We start from the raw sequence: 19,309 nt of genomic DNA, 5'->3' as shown, positions 1-19,309 counted from the left end.
AACTGTAACATCTTAGAGTTACTACTGTGTATCCACTGTACAGAGACCACCTATATACTACCATCAGGAGTCTTCAGGGGCAGCAGATATAGAAGTGACTAACATATAGCAGAAGCTATGGAAGAACTTCAGCAGCAGCTGTAATTATGAAAGCAAAACCTCCAGTTGCAGGATGAAAAGAGGAACCTTGCACAGGAACCGAAAGGTGAAGAGGTTTGGGAAAATAATGAAGGTTTAAATAGAGTTTATTTAGGTGCTCTGAGGCAAAGCCAAGCTGGATAATATAGTGTTCTGTCCCTGTCACATCTCTTTCACCCTATCTGCAACATAATGTTGAATGTTTAGAGATTGAAGAATATATTTTTGTTGGTGTCGTGTGTGTGTGTGTGTGTGTGTGTGTGTGTGTGTGTGTGTGTAAAAACTCACATCATATGCACCAGCCTTGATCTGCTGATAAAGTCTATGTTGATCCTCATCCCAGAACGGAGGATAACCCACCAGCAATATGTAGAGAATCACACCTGTTGGCAACAATGAGAGCTAAATATGATGCACTGACACACGCTGACTCGGTTTATTCAGTACACCTACCTTACTTGAGTACCATCTACCACACAGTACCCTTCATAAAAATGAGCAAAACTGATTGTATAAAATAAACATATTACACAATGATTCAAATACAACTGAGTGGAAAACTGCCAGGGAGATTTCCTTTGTAGCTAGTGAAATTTGCTAATTTCCTTGCTGAGGAACTACTAACAGCAAAGTTTTCACCTCATGACCATGATCACACCTGTGCAGCCTATAAATGAGCCTATAAAAGGCTTCTGCTGTATCATGCTTTTCCTTCCTTCTACTTCCTTTTGTACCGGATCACCTGGATGGATTCCTTAAAGCTAGTGGAGGTCATGTATCAAAGAGTTTGTAACATAAATGGTACAACTACAATACTTTGAGACTGAGACTGAGAATCACTTAAAGTGTTCTTAAGGCTGTTGCGGATGAAAATCACTCTTGTGCTGATACTGTTCTTTGAGCAGATATTTCGATCGTTTTATAGATATACTGGTGTATCAACTTTTGTGGTAGGAATTTCGAGTTTGGCCAGTGTGACATAATTAAACTCTGGTCCTCAATGCAGACACTGTATGCTGACCGATAACACATGCCTACTTGTCTGGCACTTTATGTGCCTTTATGCTGGTCAGGAAAGACCCAGAAAAACTGCTACTCTTATAATAATAATAAAACTTGCCCTTCCTGAGAACATCTCACAACATGCAGTAACTGAACTCTACCAAGAGTCAGTGAAACTATAACTGGCATTGTGTGTTGTGGTTAGATGAGACCAGAATCAAACTTTATAGTCATGCATACCATTAGCATGTTTGGTGACCGCAGACAAGGAAAAGCACCTGATAACCATCATTTTTGGGAGTGCTTTGACTGGTGATACAGGGGACCCTGTAAAGATCGACTGCAACATGAACTGTCCCTGTATGTTTGACCTCACATTTCACTTACTGCATGTTTTTCTTTTTTTTTTAAATATATTAGTGTTTGCTCATTTACATAATTCCAATAACTCTGGAGGGCACCGAATAAGTCAGGAGTCTTTAATCTTATCCCCAAAGGAGCCTTGTGGCTGCAGGCTTTCATCCTAGCCAAACAGGAGACACACCAAACAGTCATTTGAAGACTAAGATCAACTAATTAAATAAATGGAATCAGGCGGGACTCCTGCTTGGTTGGAATGAAAGCCTGCAGCCACGCCAATCCTTTGTGGATAAGATTGAGGACCCCAGATACAAGTCCCTTTGTAGGTATGCAGTCACTGACCATGAAACATCTGGTGTTATAGCTATACACCTTTGCTGCTGACTTTTCCTCTACTCTCTCCATCAAAGGAAAAAAAACAGCATGGTCACAAGTGTTCATCTTTAAATTAAGTACCTAGAATAGACAGAGTTAGAATGAAAAGGCTGGTATGAAATAGAAAACATATAATTTGTGAAGTTTTAAAGTTTTCCTACAGCACTCGGCAAATAAATTTGTTCCCTTCCTTTATACATCTGGTGCAAAAAGATAAGGCAAGAGAAGTACAATATCTGTCCAAATATATGTTTGGATTCCTACATGTTCTGGAGTGAAAAATGCATTTTATTTAATGCCTGCAAAATGTCAGTTAAGACTACTTTTGGATATGGATAGGTATTGTAATGGAGATAAAATGCTTTCAAACATGTTTATACTCAACAGGCGACAGGCAGAAACAACCTAGTGTTTAATCCGTATCACTGTTTTGTGGTGGAGGAAATTTCGGCATGCCTTCTATTATAGTCATCATTTTCTCATTGTCAAAACAGACACTTCTTTAATTCCCTCATCCACACCTTCTCTATCACACATGAAACTGAACGAAACAATGATAAGAAAGGCTTAGCTGCTAGTCAAAGGAGCTGTGACCTTCCAATGCTTGTGTAATCACAGAAAGATAAGGGATTATAAAGTCAACTGTCATCTGGCTAATGTAACCTTTGGGTCATATTATGTATGATTAGTAAGTATCATTCAACTTTTGCCTGCCTATAAATGTTTCCTGATATTTGACTATATGTCATCATGCATACACAAGGTGGAGAGCGGGAAAAAAAATCAACAGTGTATTTATGACAGTAAAAACACACCAGATGTGAAACACATACCACAGGCCCACATATCAACTGGCTTCCCATAGGGTTCCTTCCTTAACACCTCAGGAGACAAGTAACCAGGAGTGCCAGCAAATCCTTTGAGACAAACAAACAAAGAGAAAAAGAAAAAGAGAGAAATAAAAAAAATTATTTTTATTAATAATTCTCAAAATTAAGGATTTGAGCAACCAATAAAACGGTCTACTAAATGTGAATCCTTTAAGTGTCACATATGTTTTTGTTCCGCGGTCTATTAGCAAAATAATTATATAAATAAATTCTAAAATAATGTCCCTTCATTCATTAGGAAACAAGTATGTATAAATAAGGCAGCCATATTAGAAAAGAATTAAAGGTGAATAGAACAAACACTGTGCAGCACCTATATAAAGGCTTCTTCTTTTTGGTTTAGCCTGGTCCTTTTGAGTATCAGCTGGCTCATTGTATATTAAAGAGTTGGCTGCTTCGTGACACCAGGGGCTGAACGTGCATTATGTTAGTCTATTGAAATATATAATTACTTGGGATTTTCCATCAAAAGCCCTTTTCTTCTATGCTCAAGGTGTGTCTGGAAGACTCGCTTGGTTCATCTGTTTACATTACAGATTTATATTAAATAATTAATACAATTGTTATTTAAGCATCTACCACCATGTTGTGTATGTGATACTGTAACAAACACTACAGCATGAGACAAAATCCTAGTTTGTGATTGAACACTAGTAACCTGGGCAGAAAAGATAGGAAATGGACTTATCCAATAAGCATTCATGCATCAAAGAACAGAGTTTGATCATTATAATATTAATAATAGCAGATATATTTACAGAAATATTTTTGCAACTGAATGAACCAATGATGAACCAACACCCAAGTCAATATAAATAAAAGATCATGCAGATATCCCTTCTTAGATATCAAACATTTTCAACTACTTAATTCCTGTCCACTGTGAGAGGAATAAAATGAGAGAAAAAATTACAGAAGAATGTCAATGTTGCTCTAAGATGAAGAATCCATTAAGCCATATAGAGCTTTGCTTATTTCCTTAGTAACGTTGTATTAATAGATTTAAATCAAGAAATAAGCACAAATGAGAAGGCCTTCATATATTTTATACTGTAATATACACCCAATTTCCACTTTATTAGGAACACCTGTACATTTACTCATTCATGCTCATCCAATCACTACATGTGGCAGCAGTGCAATGCATAAAATCATGCAGATACTGGACAAGAGCATCAGTTAATGTTCACGTCAAACATTCAAATAGGGAAAATGTGATCTCAGTAACTTTGACTGTGTTTTTGTAGGTGCCAAGCAGGCCGGATTGAGTATTTCAGAATTTTCTAGAGTTTAGTCTCTACTCTGGTCTCTGGAGTTTATACAGAACGGTGTTAAAAAACATACAGTCAGCAGCAGTTCTGCGGGTGAAAATGCCTTGTTGATGAGAGAGCTCAGAAGAGAATGGCCAGAATTGTTCAAGCTGACAGGAAGGCTATGGTAACTCATAACCACTCTTTACAACTGTGGTGAGCAGAAAAGCATCTCAGTATGCACAACATATCAAACATTAAGGTGGATAGGCTACAACAGCAGAAAGCCACATCTGGTTCCACTCCTGTCAGCAAAGAACAGGCATCTGAGGGTACAGTGGGCACAGGCTCACCCAAACTGACAGCTGAAGATTGGAAAAAGACAAGACAACATTTTTACAACTTGTCCATTTCAAACTGTCCATCTCCACAGACTGCTGTGTTTGAAAATCCCATGAGATTTCTGAAATGCTCAATCCAGCTCATTTGACACCAACTATGCCACAATCAAAGTCACTGAGATCACATTTTCTCCCCCCTTCTGAGATATATATATATATATATATATATATATATATATATATATATATATATATATATATATATATATATATATGTGTACACACACACACACACACACACACACGAAACACAGTTATATTAGTGAATTCAGCTAGGAGTAATTTGAATTACAATGAACACAATGGCTGTGTGTCGAGATAGATACGCACCGAACCATGCTTGCTGGTCTCCCTGCACCTCAATGGCCAAGCCAAAGTCAGCCAGTTTCACTGCAGCTCCCTTGAGTTTGCTGGCTAAAAGCAGGTTCTCTGGCTTTAGGTGCAAAGGCAAAGATATCAGCTTTAGATGTGACTTGGGACCAGAGTGATTTACATTCAAAGAACCATTATGTTGAGTTTGTCTTTTACAAGACCTGGATCAAGAATGTTCATAGAATCTTTGAAATTCTTCATTACTAAGTAATAAGATTTGCATATGTTAAGGAACATAATGTAAAGCCCAAAATACTGATTTACACACTCACTGTCCACTTTAATAGGAACACTTGTACACCTGCTTGTTTATGCAGTTATCCAATCAGCCAATCATGTGGTAGCAAGGCAATGCATTTAAAATCATGCAGATACAGGTCAAGAGCTTAAGTTAATGCTCACATCAAACAACAGAATGCGAAAAAAAGTGATCTCAGTGACCTTAACCGTGGCATGGTTGTTGGAGCCTGATGGGCTGGTTTGAATATTTCAGAAAATGCTGATCTCCTGGGAATTTCATACACAACAGTGTCTAGAGCTTACACAGAATGGTGCAAAAAACAAAAAACATCCTGTGAGTGGAGGGTCTGCAGGCTGAAACACCTTGTTGATGAGAGAGATGACCAGATTAGAATGACCAGACTGGTCTGAGCTGAGTCAAATAAGCACTCTTTACAACCATGGTGAGCAGAAAAGCATCTCAGAACCCACAACACATCAAACCTTGAGATGGATGGACTACAGCAACAGAAGACCACATCAGGTTCCACTCCTGTCATTCAAGAACAGGAATCCAAGGCTATCATGAGCACAGACTCACCGAAACTGGACAGTTTATGACTGGAAAAAGACTAGATGATTTTTTTCCTAATCTTCAACTGTCAAGTTTCTGTGAGCCTGTGCCCAAGATACCCTCGGTTTTCTGTTCTTGGGTGACAGTAGTAGAACCCAATGTGGTCTTCTGCTGTTGTAGCCCATCCACGTCAAGGTTCGATGTTTTGTGCATGCTGACATGCTTGTCTACTCACCATGGTTGTAAAGAGTGATTATTTGAATTACTATATCCTTCCTGGCAGCTCAAATCAATCTGGCCATTTTCCTCTGACCTCTCTCATTAGCAAGGCATTTCTACCCACAGAACTGTGGTTCGCTCAATGTTTTTTCGATTTTTGCACAATTCTGTGTAAACTCTGGAGACCGTTGTGTTGGAATTCCCAGGAGATCAACAGTTTCTGAAATACTCAAACCACCTCATTTGGCACCAACAATCATGCCATGGTTAAAGTCACAGAGATCACATTTTACCCCATTTTGTTGTTTGATGTGAGCATTAACTGAAGTTCTTGACCTGTATCTGCATGATTTTATGCATTGTGCTGCTGACACATGATTGGCTGATTGGATAACTGCATGAATGTATATCCACTAATAAAGTGGATGGTGAGTGTAAATTATGCTATAAATTATATTCCCACCCACCATGGCTTCACATGTTTGTGGTCACAGTTTAATAAATATTTATAAAGATAAAATGCTCTTTCTTAAGAGAATCATTTTTGACCCAGGTCATTCTCAAAACATTTGCCCACAGGGTTATGCACTAGTGCTACCAATGAAGTTGAAGATGTATAAAAGACGTGATCAAAGCTTAAATTAAAGTCATTAAAAAGATCCTTGAGAACAGGGTAGGTGCATCAGTGTACCGGTGCAGCCAATAAATCATCATCAGCTGCACTTAAAAACTTTTAAGATGAAGCTGTTAATGAAATATGCTTTAGATTAAAAAATATTATACTAAACAAATATAAAATGTTATGATCCCCCATCTAATATATGTGTCACCTGGACAGAGAACTTATGCATAACCCAATAAACAAGTGAAACTGAAAATACATCTATGGACAATACAAAAGTACATGCACAACCCATACAGATTTCTAAATATTACCAACGAGTCCCTATAAGTAATAAGAATTGGCTAGTGAATGTGATAGATGCTAATGAATGTGTCATTCAGCTTTTATTTCAGTGATATGTAATTGAGACTGTACATAACTTATCTAGGTACATTGCACAATACTAAAAGAAGCTGAACTAATGTTCTAACAAAAGTGTCCAGAGGTTAGCTCATTTGGGTGCAGTTAGGTTGGCAGTCATTCTCTGTGACTCATGCAGAAACGTTTGTGCTAATAAGGTGCTAACATGCTACGGGGAGTCCAATCAATGTTAATGCAGCCATTGCTACATTAACATCAACAGTGCAGCCATTGCTTTTGCATACCTTTTAAACCCAGATACCTCAGTCTAAAACTGGTATGAAGTGTACAATTCCAATCGGTTCTTATTTTTACAATAAAAAAAGGACATCTGGTAAGTCTTGTGTACAAGAGGCATTATGTAATAGAATACATGCTCTCAAATTAACAATAAAAAGCAAACCATGATGCCCTTCCTATATTCATTCTTCACATATTTTTGGAATGGGGGTAGGGGGTGCAGACATGGCAGTGCAAGCCAGGATAAACACCTTCTCACAGTATTCCTGACCTGCAGAAACGGCCAAATCTCAAAAATGGTCCAACTGAAGACAATGAAAAAATAGTGCGCATGTAATAATTGAACAAATCTATTTATATTGCAGTGTGCCAAAATATAGACGTATGCTCAAATTTGCTTTAGAGCAAAGACAAATAAATGGCCTTTCAACAACCTGCTCTACTGACATGTAAATTCATTCTGAGTGCCTTTATCTCCATAATAATCTCCATTTCTACTTCAGAAGAGCTTTAACAAATAAAGCGCAAACACCTGAGCTTAACAGAGCTTACGAGCAGTGATTAGATTTTGTGGCTGTGTGTAAAAAATATGTGGAAAAAAGACAGTGAATGAGAGAGAGAGAGAGAGAGAGAGAGAGAGAGAGAGAGAAAGACAGAGAGAGACAGAGAGAAAGGTCTGGTGTGGGGGTTTGACGTCTTAAAGCTGAGAATAAAATGGAAAAACCTGAACCAAAAAAAGGGTGGATGCTTACGATGCTCATACAGTTGTGTTATGCTTTCATGCTCGCTGAACTAAAGTGGATGAATCTGGACAAATGTAACTGCATCGTGTGTGTGCGTGTGTGTAACAATAACATAATGCCAGCCAGACATATTTGCACAAACATAAATATCTAAATTAGTTTCCCATTGTAAACAATATTCTCTTTTCTTTTAATATTTTGTCTCTAATGACTTCCCCACCACCACACCCAATCCTCGGCGTGTTTGCCATGGTAACACTGTAGCAACGACCAATCACACGACAGAATCTGGACTCTAAACGCAGGGGAAGGATTACACTCGTAGCTGCACCTGGCTCATTTGATTAGCAAATTAATGTTCAGGACTCGGAACCTTGGCACTGGTGCATTGGGGGATGGAAGATGTAGTTTCAGCTAACATAACATTATCATGCACTAGGCGAAGATATATCTTGGCATACACTATTGTTCATTTATAGCTGCCTATTTTAAGTCATACAAAACTTTACGATGCAAGTTTATCGTATTATGTCTCAAGATAACATTACTGACCACTACTTAATCTAGAAATCAAGACTTTTAGTGAATAACTAAGGCTAAATTTAGGCTTTGACTAGATGGAACAACACTGAAAACACTGCCATTATTGGTGGAAAATGGGGTGGATTTTTTAAAATGTGCATAACTTTTGGAATGATCTCAGTAGCCAAGAATCTAAAACAATTTTATCTGATCATCATTGGGTGTTATTTTGTATGCTCCAGCACCCCAGACATTCTGAAATGGGAAATTAAGTGACCTGAAGGAACATCAAGGAACACCAGCTCATCAACATAATCAAAGAGCGGCACAGAAAAATGTCCCTTGATTGGTTTATCAAAGCACAGATTAAAAGAGAATAAGGAATTTAGTGTTTGAGACCCCCTAATGCATCTACTCACCTTCAGGTCGCGATGGACCACTCCCATCTGGTGGCAGTGGAGAACGGCCTCAAGGATCTGCTGAATGCAATGACTGCATGCAAACACCAGGGGGGTGTGGGTTAGTCATGAGCTCACACACACTCTGCATTTGCATTGAGACCAGGGAAGCTAGAGAAGTCATGAAGTTGACCAAACGGGACTAGATGAAAGTAGGCTCAACATGGCCTCTAGAAAGAGCTTTGATTTATTAAGCTTGAAAATGTTGAGGATGTTTTAACTTTTAAAAAAACAATTACAATGTATGAACATAAATGAGCAGTGGGGCACTAACCCTATTGTAGTCAATGCACTTTTAGACAAGAACCTGATTGGAAATTGAGCAATGTCAAAATACTGAGCTCATATTTGGAGATAACTCGGTTTTCCAGGTATCATTGCTATCAGTTTTCTCCCTGTCCTGCTTTCATTGATCTCAAAGCAGAAGTGGTGTTTGTGCTAGGGGTGGCTGTGGGCTTGACCCTGTTAGGATACTGATATTCGATTCCAATGTTAATTACTTCCTAAAAAGTTGATAAGCTACTCTATCAGATTATAGGCTACTCCATCTAAACATCCCATCGAGTCAAACCTCACAGCCACTGGTTAGAGCATGTCTCTCTGACACTACATGCATGTTGGTTTTGTATTTCCCCCCTTTACAACCCCCGATGCAGACCAGAAGAAGATAAGGTGGGTGCAGTGAGCTTAAAAGAGCACAGCATCCACAGTGTCAAGTGGTTGTTAATTGTTCATCTGGAGAGCCAAGCCAGGATTTCATACGTTTCCACCTGTCATACTAACCTTCAGGTCTCGATGGACAATACCACTTAGGTGACAATGATTTACACTCTCTAGAATCTGCTGTATGCAATGACTGAGGGAGAGAAAGACATGGCAGGAAAGCAAAAGAGGAGAAGTACAGTTCAGCAAGCACAATCAAACATATGACAAAACGTCCCACAAATGGAAAACGTAAAACGCAGGAAAAATCCTTCAGTTTATATGATTATTTGGTTATTGTTTACATCTTACTGAATGCAAGGTTATTTAAGTGAATAAAACATACACTACAGACTTTTCACAATGAACACCAAACATTTAACAAATATAAAACAGGGCAGAGTACTTTCACTGTTGCAAAAACACCAGTTAAATTTTCTTTTAAACAACTCTACCTACATTAACCAGGAATGAAACAAACATTAAAAGCATTAGGGTATAGCTCATGACAAGAAAGTATGAAAGGATATAGGTGCACAGCAAGCAAGATACTCAACAAAAAACACACATTTTAACGGTCATTGCTCACATTTTGTATGTAGATCAAATTCTTTTTTTATCTTATTCAAGATGTTAAGTCACTAGCACATTTTGTTATTTGTCAGCATAACAGCATAAACAGTAATTTCCTAGTTCTGAAAAATGATGCAACTCTTGATAAGACACTCGTGGCACCCCAAATAATATATTGAAATCATTATATCAGTACTGTATTTAATATAAACAGTGGTATATATAAAACCATTCATTACCATGGTGTGAGGATACTAACCTGGCATCGGCTTCACTATAGTACTCTCTGGCCACAATATCTTCAAACAGCTCCCCTCCTGTGACTCTGAAAAGTATTAGAATGAACGTGTGAATTCCATAATAGCTTCCAGTACCTTTCAGTTGCATTTTAGCATTAATTCATTTTCAGTAACCACTTTATCCAGATAATAGTCTCAGGGCATCCGGAGCCTATCCTGGCAACGCTGTGTGTGAGGCGGAAATACACCCTGGATGGGACACGAGTCCATCACAGGGCACCATTTACAACCTTTCACACACTCAAAGTGTAAAATCCATCTACTAGCATGTTTTTTTTTTTGGGAGGTGGGAAGTAACTGGAGAACCCAGAGGAAACCCACACGGACATGGGGGAGAACATGCACAGCTCCACATAGACAACAACCCGAGCTCAGAAACAAACCATGGACCCTGGAGCTGTGAGCCACCAATGCCACCTGTTGTGCCAGTGTAGGTTTTATCCCTTTTGTGATGGGTAAGCCAGAGGTGCTTAAAAGGAAACAACAGGTAAAACATATGTTTCTGTAATATAGCAACATTTCAGAACAGTTCCCCTGTTTGGTCTTGGCCAAGTATAGCTGACAGACCTAAAATTTAACACAGTCATTTCTCTTCACCCTGCAGCCATCTTCCTGACATTTTATGGTAAAAAGCAAATTACACATATCCCAAACTAATGATTGGTATTTTAATGTATTTTGTTATGATTTTTTTTAATTGAAATGCTACCTTAATCCCACAGACATTATATGAAACAGATTATATTCTACTCATTTTCTTGTCCAATATTGGTGACCTGAAGTGAATTATGAAAAAGCTAGATATAGCTAACACATTACAGGATCCCCTCCATTGTATACAGTATATACATGGCCTGTACTAAAACCTCATTCTGTGGTTCAGGGAAAATAAGAGACATTAATAATACTCTAGCATGCTTCCAGCACAAACAACAGACCTGTGTAGCACACTTGCTAAGAATGCTTTGGTGGATAAATAGTTAGTGTATACATAGGGGTGCATGTATAGTATATAGTGTATATATTGACCTGGGTAGTCTTTGCTATACTGGAAGTCGTTTCCATAGTGCAAGGCCCATCAAAGACCTGCATCTCTGCTTGTTTGTGCTTCCTAACAGCACAATTATTAGTCTAAAAGTTATTCAGTTACAATTTGTGCAAAGTTCATTCTTTGTACAAGCATATGGTCTATTCGAGTGAGACCACTGAGACACACTGAATGGCAACAAAGAGGTTTTATATGCTTAACTGAATGTATGTACTCAAACTAAAAAGCAGAACTGAAAACAGCCTAATTGGCTAAATTACTCTTTTTTAAGGCAGTGAAAGCAAACAGTTAAAAAAGGTCTAAATAATTCTAGTCACAATATAAGAAACAATCAAGATAAGATTGTGATGGTACGAGTGAGAGGCACAGACAAAGACAGACTGTCTGAAAGAGGAGAAGGACTGATGGAAAAAAGTGCTCTTATGGAGGGAATATCGATATACAGATTCAGTAAAGGGCAAAACATTTGGTGGCATTTGGATTGTCACACTGTGAAGCAAGTCAATTGACTCCTTGTCAATATGCAAGTCTCTAGTCAATATGATCTTTTGCTCTTTGAGCACAATTAGATATTTGTTTAGCAGCACCAGTCAGCATTAGAAAAAAACTAAACCAGCTTTACATAAGGTAGAATGAAGGGAAAAAAAGTGTAGATATTCTATAGATATACTCAGAAACAGTTAAAACTCAATTCTCCAAGTTAACACTTAAGAGCTACATCTGTTCTTACACTTAATGCTTCAGTGTACATCATTCTTGCTTTTAAAGGTCATTGCATGCATCATGAAATGGCAAAACATTAAATGTGCATTAGATATGCATTACAGAGGCTGCATTAGGGCAGAAAATATTGTTCAAAGACAATAGATTTAGAACCTTTGTATCTTAGGTCTTATGATACATTCAAATGAAGGTGTGTGTTCAACATGTTTATGAGTAGATTTCATGTGAGCTGAGAGTAAGGCTGATACAGTGTCATGGCTACATGGTTAGTCACGGTGTATGATCAGACAATTACTTATCGTTGACTGTGGCAAGCAGAAAAGCATGTCAAAACGCACAACATTCGGGTTACTACAGTGATACCACGAAACCATGATATTTTTAGACTAGTGAAAATTTCAAATTGTAACACCCTAGATAAGCTGTGATGTTTCTCACATTACACAGCTCGCTGTAAGTTGTAAAATTGTAAGTTGACAATGTGCTTTTACATCGTCTTAGAAAAGACTTAACCGCAACGTCCTAGCAACATAAACTATTAGCTGTAGTCTTTAGAATGTGTCCATATGTTCCAGTCACTTAGCAACAGCATTCTCAAGACTCTAACCACTTGAATAATGACCGCATGGTGTGTTTGCCTTCCCATATCAAAAGCATTCACGAGTTTCAGTACTAAATCCCATACTTACAACATACTTAATATTTTTTGTAATTTCCATACTTTTTTCCACGTTCCTATGCCATAAATCTGATGTTTTGTGTTGAACTTAACTAAATAAATAAGGAAGTGTTTTTCACTGGTCCCAACCAGTTTCAGGTGAAAGGATGTCAAAAAAGGGATTTGATTAGCTGCTTAGTTATCTCTTGTTACATCTCAGCTGGAACACACACACACACACACACACACACACACACACACACACACACACACACACAATGCAGCCAATTAGTGTGGGTTCATCCAGACTGCCAACAGTGCTCATTAGCAGGCTGCCAGACCCTCAATTCTGGTTATATTTGATAACGGGAGGAGCTGACCCTGAATTGCATGCCAGTGTGGTGTATTTTCACCCTTATTGGCCACCAAGATAAGCACGTACACACACACATGCACACAGTTACTTACAAATCAAAGACGAGGTAGTGGAATCCCTCTTCGGATATGCTGTCATGGAGTCTCACTGTAAGGGGCAGAGGGATCGAAAGAGATGTAAAGAGATGGCTGATTAGATTTAACACAGGATACAGACGCACCCACTTTCCAATTCATTTAGTCTCACTGTGTACGTGCATGAATGCATGTGTGAGAAAGAGAGTGTGCTATAGACAGATGTCTACAAGAGAAGATCTCATCCATTAGACCAATTTCAATTCCCACACTATACACAGATCTGTCTATATTCCATCTACAAACCCCTTTAAGCCTAAATAAACACATACATCTTTATTATGTACTGACACAAACCTCTACATATCTCAAATATATCACTTTTTATACAAGCCTGATGTCCAAACATCATTTGTCTCTTATCAAAACAAAAGTAAACCATAAATAACCACAAGTAACCATAAAAATAGCATTTATATAGATTTATAATATGCAGTGGCTTTGAAAAGTATTCAGACTCCTTCAGTTTTTACACACTTTATTGTGTTAGAGATTTAAATTAAAGATTACATTTACTTCTTTTGGCCATCAGTCTAAACACAATAACTCATAATGACAAAGTGACAAGTTTTTTAAATTTTTTTTTGCAACTTTATTAAAAATCAAAAACTGAAATGTCTCACTTAGATAAGTATTCTGACCTTTTATTCAGTAATTTGAAGAAGCACCTTAGGCAGCAATTACAGCTTAGAGTCTTCCTGGGTAAGTCTCTTCAAGCTTTGCACACCAGGATTTGAAGAGTTTCTCCCATTCTTCCTGGCAGATCCTCTCACACTCAGACTGGATGGGGAGGTTCTGAGAACTGCCATTTTTAGGTCTCAGTCTATGGACATTCAGAGACTTGTGCTGAAGCCACAACAGCATTATCTTAGCCATATGCTTTGGTTTGTCTTTGTGTTGAAAGGTGAACCATCGCCCCAGTCAGAGGTCGTGTGCACTCTGGAGCAGGTTTTCTTCAAGGACCTCTCTACATTTGGCTGCATTCAGCAGATACATTCTGAGAAGCACTCCCATAGAATTATGCTGCCACCATCATGCTTCACCATACTGATAGAGTCCTTTATACACCTTTTACTCTGAAGTGGCTTCCATCTAGTCCCTCTAGATTAATAAAGTATTTCTGAGATGGTTGTCCTTCCATCAAGTTCTCCTATCTCAGCAGGGGACTTCTAAAGCTCTGCTAGAGTTCTACTAGGTTCTTGGTCACCTCCCCGACCAAAGCCCTTCTTGCCCAGTTACTGACTTTGGCCAGATCTCTATAGAGTTCCTCCGTTTCACACTGATGGCACTGATTGTGCTCATGGGAACATTCAAAGCTATAGAAATGGATTTATATCTATACCCAGATCTATGTCTTGACACAATTTGATTACAGAATTCTATGGAGAGTTCCTTGGACTCCATGGCTTGGTTTTGGTCTGACATGCAAATTGCGGGACCTTATACACACAGGTGTGTTCCTTTCTAAGTCATGTCCAATCAATTTTATTAGCCACAGAAATTCAATTGTGTTCTATAGACACAATCAAAGCAAACATGATGCACCTGAGCTCAATTTGGAGTGTCTTAGCCATGGGTCTGAATACTAAATGAAGGATTTCATTTTTTTGTTTTTATAACATTTGCAATAATTTCTAAAAACATGTTCATGTTGTCAATATGTATTATTATGTGTAGATTAATGCCCAAGAAAAAGTAATTCAATCCATTTTAAATTAAATATATAATACAGTTAAATGTGGAAAAAATGAAGGGGTCTGAATACTTCATGAACCCACTGTATGCAAAATACAGGTAAGACAAGTGTCTTTCTTATAATTTCACCCAACCCTTTTCAACAATATGTATGTTGAAAAGTATGTATGTGGTTTGACTTTTGATAGGAGTGTACAAAGCAAGCCAGAGAAACCAAGAAAGTGGAAGAGGAATCCCCTTAGTCTCAATTTCTCAGGCATTTCCTCTCAGCAGTGATTCACCATGTCTCTCTCTTGTTTCCATAGAAACTGTGGGAGACAGGCTTTCCTAGCAACTGTTATAAGGAAAAAAAAGGGAGCAACCACTATAATTTGGGAGACTCGATGTGAGAATAGACACTGCTGTAATGTTGTAAAGTATGAATGATTTTAATAGCAACTATAATAGAAAATCATTTGGCTCGAGATTGCAAAGCTTAATGTGGAACTAGTGAGACTCATTTTACATAAAACATCCCGAGGTAGGATGTAGAACATTATCCTGTCTGGTCTAGGCCTGATTCAAATTCATTACAGGTATATGTGGTGTGGAGTGAAACATGGAAAATATATATACATATATAATCTCATAAAAATGTCAAACGAGAGCAAGGCAATAATAAATAACCTCAGTAAAGCCTTCAGTTTTTCCTCCAATAAATCTAGAATTACAGACTGCCTAATATTGATCAACCCACAAAACAATATTCCCAGGCATGACTTCTGTCTAACGTGTTCTTTTACTCAAAACAACTGACTGTACACTGTTACTACTCCGACAATGAAAAACCATATTAAAGCATTAATCAGTGCCACCTTTAGATTTCTTTTCTTGTAAGGTAAAAAACCTTTGAATAGTGTAAAACATGGTATTCTCAACAGGCTTCATTACGCCGAGCAACTGTGTGTGAGGAGGGATACTGTGTCTATCTTACTCATCGATGCTTTGATACCATATTTACACCTCTTCAGTAAAAGGAAATTTATTCTTGAGCTTTTAATAAAGAGGTTAAAATCTGTTGATGTAGTTTATCAAGAGTATGTGCAGTGACATTTTTTATGCTTCCAGCCAACATGTCCATTTTCAGTGGAAAATGAAGAAAAGGGTAAACGCATTTTACCCTGAGCTGGATTTGAACGTTTGCATGTAAATTTATTCTGTGTACGATGGCACTCACCAATGTTGGGGTGTTTAAGCAGACGACAAATGCGAGCCTCACGTTCCAACTTCTGGTGATCTATGAAAATAGAAACAGCACATTAAAATAAGCCAAAAATGTTATATGTTAAATACACTGTAAACATGACAAGTCACTTTAACATGACACTATTACCATGCATACTATTTTGCATTCTTTCTTGATTGTAACAGCGCCCTTGATGAGCAAGTCCCAACACACAGGCCCCAGTGAGGTCCCACAGACCCCAGTGAGGTCCCACAGACCCCAGTGAGGTCCCACAGGCCCCAGTGAGGTTCCACAGACCCCAGTGAGGTCCCACAGGCCCCAGTGAGGTTCCACAGACCCCAGTGAGGTTCCACAGGCCCCAGTGAGGGTTTTGCCAAAGCCAAAAAAAAAAGCTCATTTTGAGCAGTTTTAGATGCACTTTTGTTCAACTATTTTCAGTACAGCCGGTGTGTTTTCAGTGTGTGAGACATACACAGTAGAGCTAACATAATTAACCAGGGTTGCCAGGTTTCAGGCAAATTTTCCTACATCTGAAAAACCACAAAAAAAAAAAAAAAACACCTGAACCTAGCCCAAACAATTCAGGACATGAAAAAGGGAGGCACATTTTCTTCTTTCTCTCAGACTTTGCAGGAAAACAAGGACAATATCTGTCTTACAATAGAAACAGTACCTTAGTTTGCCCTACAGATCTACCCTAAAGCAGCGGTTCTTAGTCACAGGCCATGGAGATGTTTCCCAAAAAAAGGTCTTTCCCTGATTTTATTAGGAATATTTTTATTATTCTACAAAGCCAGAATCAGTTTAAAGGTCTCATTATATGTTATGAATGTCCATATTAAATATATAAGCACAAGGTTAGACAAACTAACTACAGCACTTCAAATGGATTCTACAACAGAGCACGAATAGTTTCCACAGCATGATCGCTGTGACTGCCTTCCAAATGAACTCACTGGATCCTTTACTTGTTCCATTTAGTAAAGTTTAATAACTATTTCAGCTGCTTGATGTGAGCTGAGTCATATATTGACTGGCGGAAATTTGAGGAGCGAGGGAGTGGTGAAGAAAATTACTTTCAGCTTCAGAGAGAAAGTGTCCAACATGGAATCATGGGTTGTAGACACAAGGTTAGAGAAAGAAATATACAGAATGCAAACAGAGCAAATATTCATTGGGGATACAATGGTGTAACAAGGGGTGTAGCACAATGTCACTATCTGTATTTGTTACTTCTGCAAATATTTGAATGTGTATTTGGGTATAAACTCAAAGTGACTGCTCCTCAATCTCAGCTACGTCACTCGCGAAAAGTGGGCAGGAGTGTTTTTTAATCCCACTTGAGCAGTTGTTATTTTTGTTTTGTCCACGATATGTTCTAACAAATTTACTTATTTTGCACAAAGTCTAAACAAAGTTTAAGTTCATCTTGTGAGCTTCCTGTGTCGTGAGAAAAACCACAATTGTGTGGCTTTTTGCTGTGTCCCACAAGATTCCAGTCCTGATGCAAACTCCTAAGACTCAACCAGATGCCCTGTGATCCTTTTTGGCAAGTTTCTTTATAAAAAAAATAAAAAAAAAAAACACCAACACAAATGTCCCTCCTCCAAAGACCATATTCGGTTACATCCCTAATCCAGTGAGTATTCAGTTAAAATAGTTTAATAGCAAAATCCAAATTTGTTTTATCCAGTTTTCCTCCTATTTAGTCCTTGCATAATTCCTACCCCTATTTTCAAAAAAAAAAAAAAAAAAAAAAAACAAGGGCCTACAGGTTGTGCCTGAAAGTGTGCACAAAGCCACACCCTATTCACTATAGAGTGCACTATTTTGCACTATTTTGCACTATTTATCACGGTCAAAAGCACAGTGGAGAAAATAACTGAGTAATGTTGCCGAGTAGGTATAGAACAGCCATACTTCACTATAATGTTTTTGGGGACTAGGAAGTTGGGCACTATTTCCATTTCCAGGCCTACTGTCACTCTCACAGGAGAGAGAGGAAGGCCACAGATGGGAACCTTAAACTCTGGAGTCCCATAATCCAGATTATAATCACAGTATTTAGAGTACTGCGTAAAACACCAGTGAGGTTTTACCTCCACACTTCCTTAGCCAATCAAAATTCCTCCCAGAGGTATTACTCTTCCAGTTCCCTTCCTCAACCAGAATCCTGACCAATGGAATCAAATGTGATTCACAACACTATGTATTCTACCCAATCACATCCGCTTCAACAGTCATAATCCTGTGTGAACCACTTCAGTGCAGCTGGCCCAAGTCATCTTATTTGTCCTCACAAGGGATGATGGGTAATCTGTGACATAACCGGATTACACACACTTGTCCATGTTCAGATCTCTCACCCTTACTGCACGCTATTGCACTTAACATGAACATTAAGCCCTAGCGTAAGAGAAACTGCAGAAGGACAATGAACAAGTCCGCTGCTATGTCTGCATTTGTACCCTGTTTACCATATAGTGCACTACTGAGTACCATCCACTTTGTATCATTGTCAGTATACATTATATTATATATATATCCTTATACAATATGTTCTGTATAATCCACTATATTACGACCCATAATGCACTGTAATTTCTATACATCTTATACTAAAATATAGCTTATACACACTAAAAACACAATGCATAGCTATTTCTTTCAGCTTGTAATGTACTTGTCAAGATGAATACCAATGTCTGGTAATGAATATAAGAAAAAATGTAATAAGTTAAGCCAATAGGTACACGTTAATAGTGTATTTAAAACAGAAAATCGGTTATAATACTTCTGTATTCTTGCGACGTCAGCTCACCAGGTCATTTTTAATATTGGGATTGTTTGTGAGACAGCGATGATATGGTGAATAGTGAATTGGTGACCAAGAGCGATTTCAGCAATTAAAGTTTATTTGTTGCAAGTGCATCTGCTTAGAGTACATCCTTTCACACCAATGCTTTGATGCCTTAGAGAATATCAACTTTGATAATTATGTCTTGATCGCGCTAAGTGTTGGCACATCATTATTCTCAGTAGTTGTTACTGACTCCATGAGCATCATTGAGATCTAGATCTTCCACATA

At 38.1% G+C, this 19,309-nt stretch overlaps 1 protein-coding gene across 6 annotated transcripts in view; it reads right to left on the bottom strand.

Annotated features, from left to right (window-relative positions):
• camk2d1 (calcium/calmodulin-dependent protein kinase (CaM kinase) II delta 1) overlaps positions 1 to 19,309 on the bottom strand; it is a 76,654-nt gene that overhangs the window by 17,445 nt on the left and 39,900 nt on the right. For 3 of the 6 annotated variants that reach the window (XM_026937309.3, XM_026937311.3, XM_026937313.3), the window contains exons 3-9: positions 16,212 to 16,271; positions 13,259 to 13,313; positions 10,322 to 10,387; positions 9,571 to 9,643; positions 4,747 to 4,849; positions 2,709 to 2,792; positions 427 to 521 (exon numbers count right to left, since the gene is read on the bottom strand). In XM_026937309.3, coding sequence (XP_026793110.1) covers positions 427 to 521; positions 2,709 to 2,792; positions 4,747 to 4,849; positions 9,571 to 9,643; positions 10,322 to 10,387; positions 13,259 to 13,313; positions 16,212 to 16,271 — 536 coding nt within the window. Of the gene's footprint in view, positions 1 to 426; positions 522 to 2,708; positions 2,793 to 4,746; positions 4,850 to 8,748; positions 8,822 to 9,570; positions 9,644 to 10,321; positions 10,388 to 13,258; positions 13,314 to 16,211; positions 16,272 to 19,309 lie in introns of all 6 variants that reach the window. The other 3 variants (XM_026937308.3, XM_026937310.3, XM_026937312.3) reach the window with 1 other exon arrangement.

The sequence above is a fragment of the Pangasianodon hypophthalmus genome, chromosome 4 (assembly GCF_027358585.1).
Source record: "Pangasianodon hypophthalmus isolate fPanHyp1 chromosome 4, fPanHyp1.pri, whole genome shotgun sequence".
NCBI classification, from domain to species: Eukaryota; Metazoa; Chordata; class Actinopteri; order Siluriformes; family Pangasiidae; genus Pangasianodon; species Pangasianodon hypophthalmus.
The sequence above is the reverse complement of the archived record's forward strand: the minus strand, read 5'-3'. Positions and strand labels throughout refer to the sequence as shown.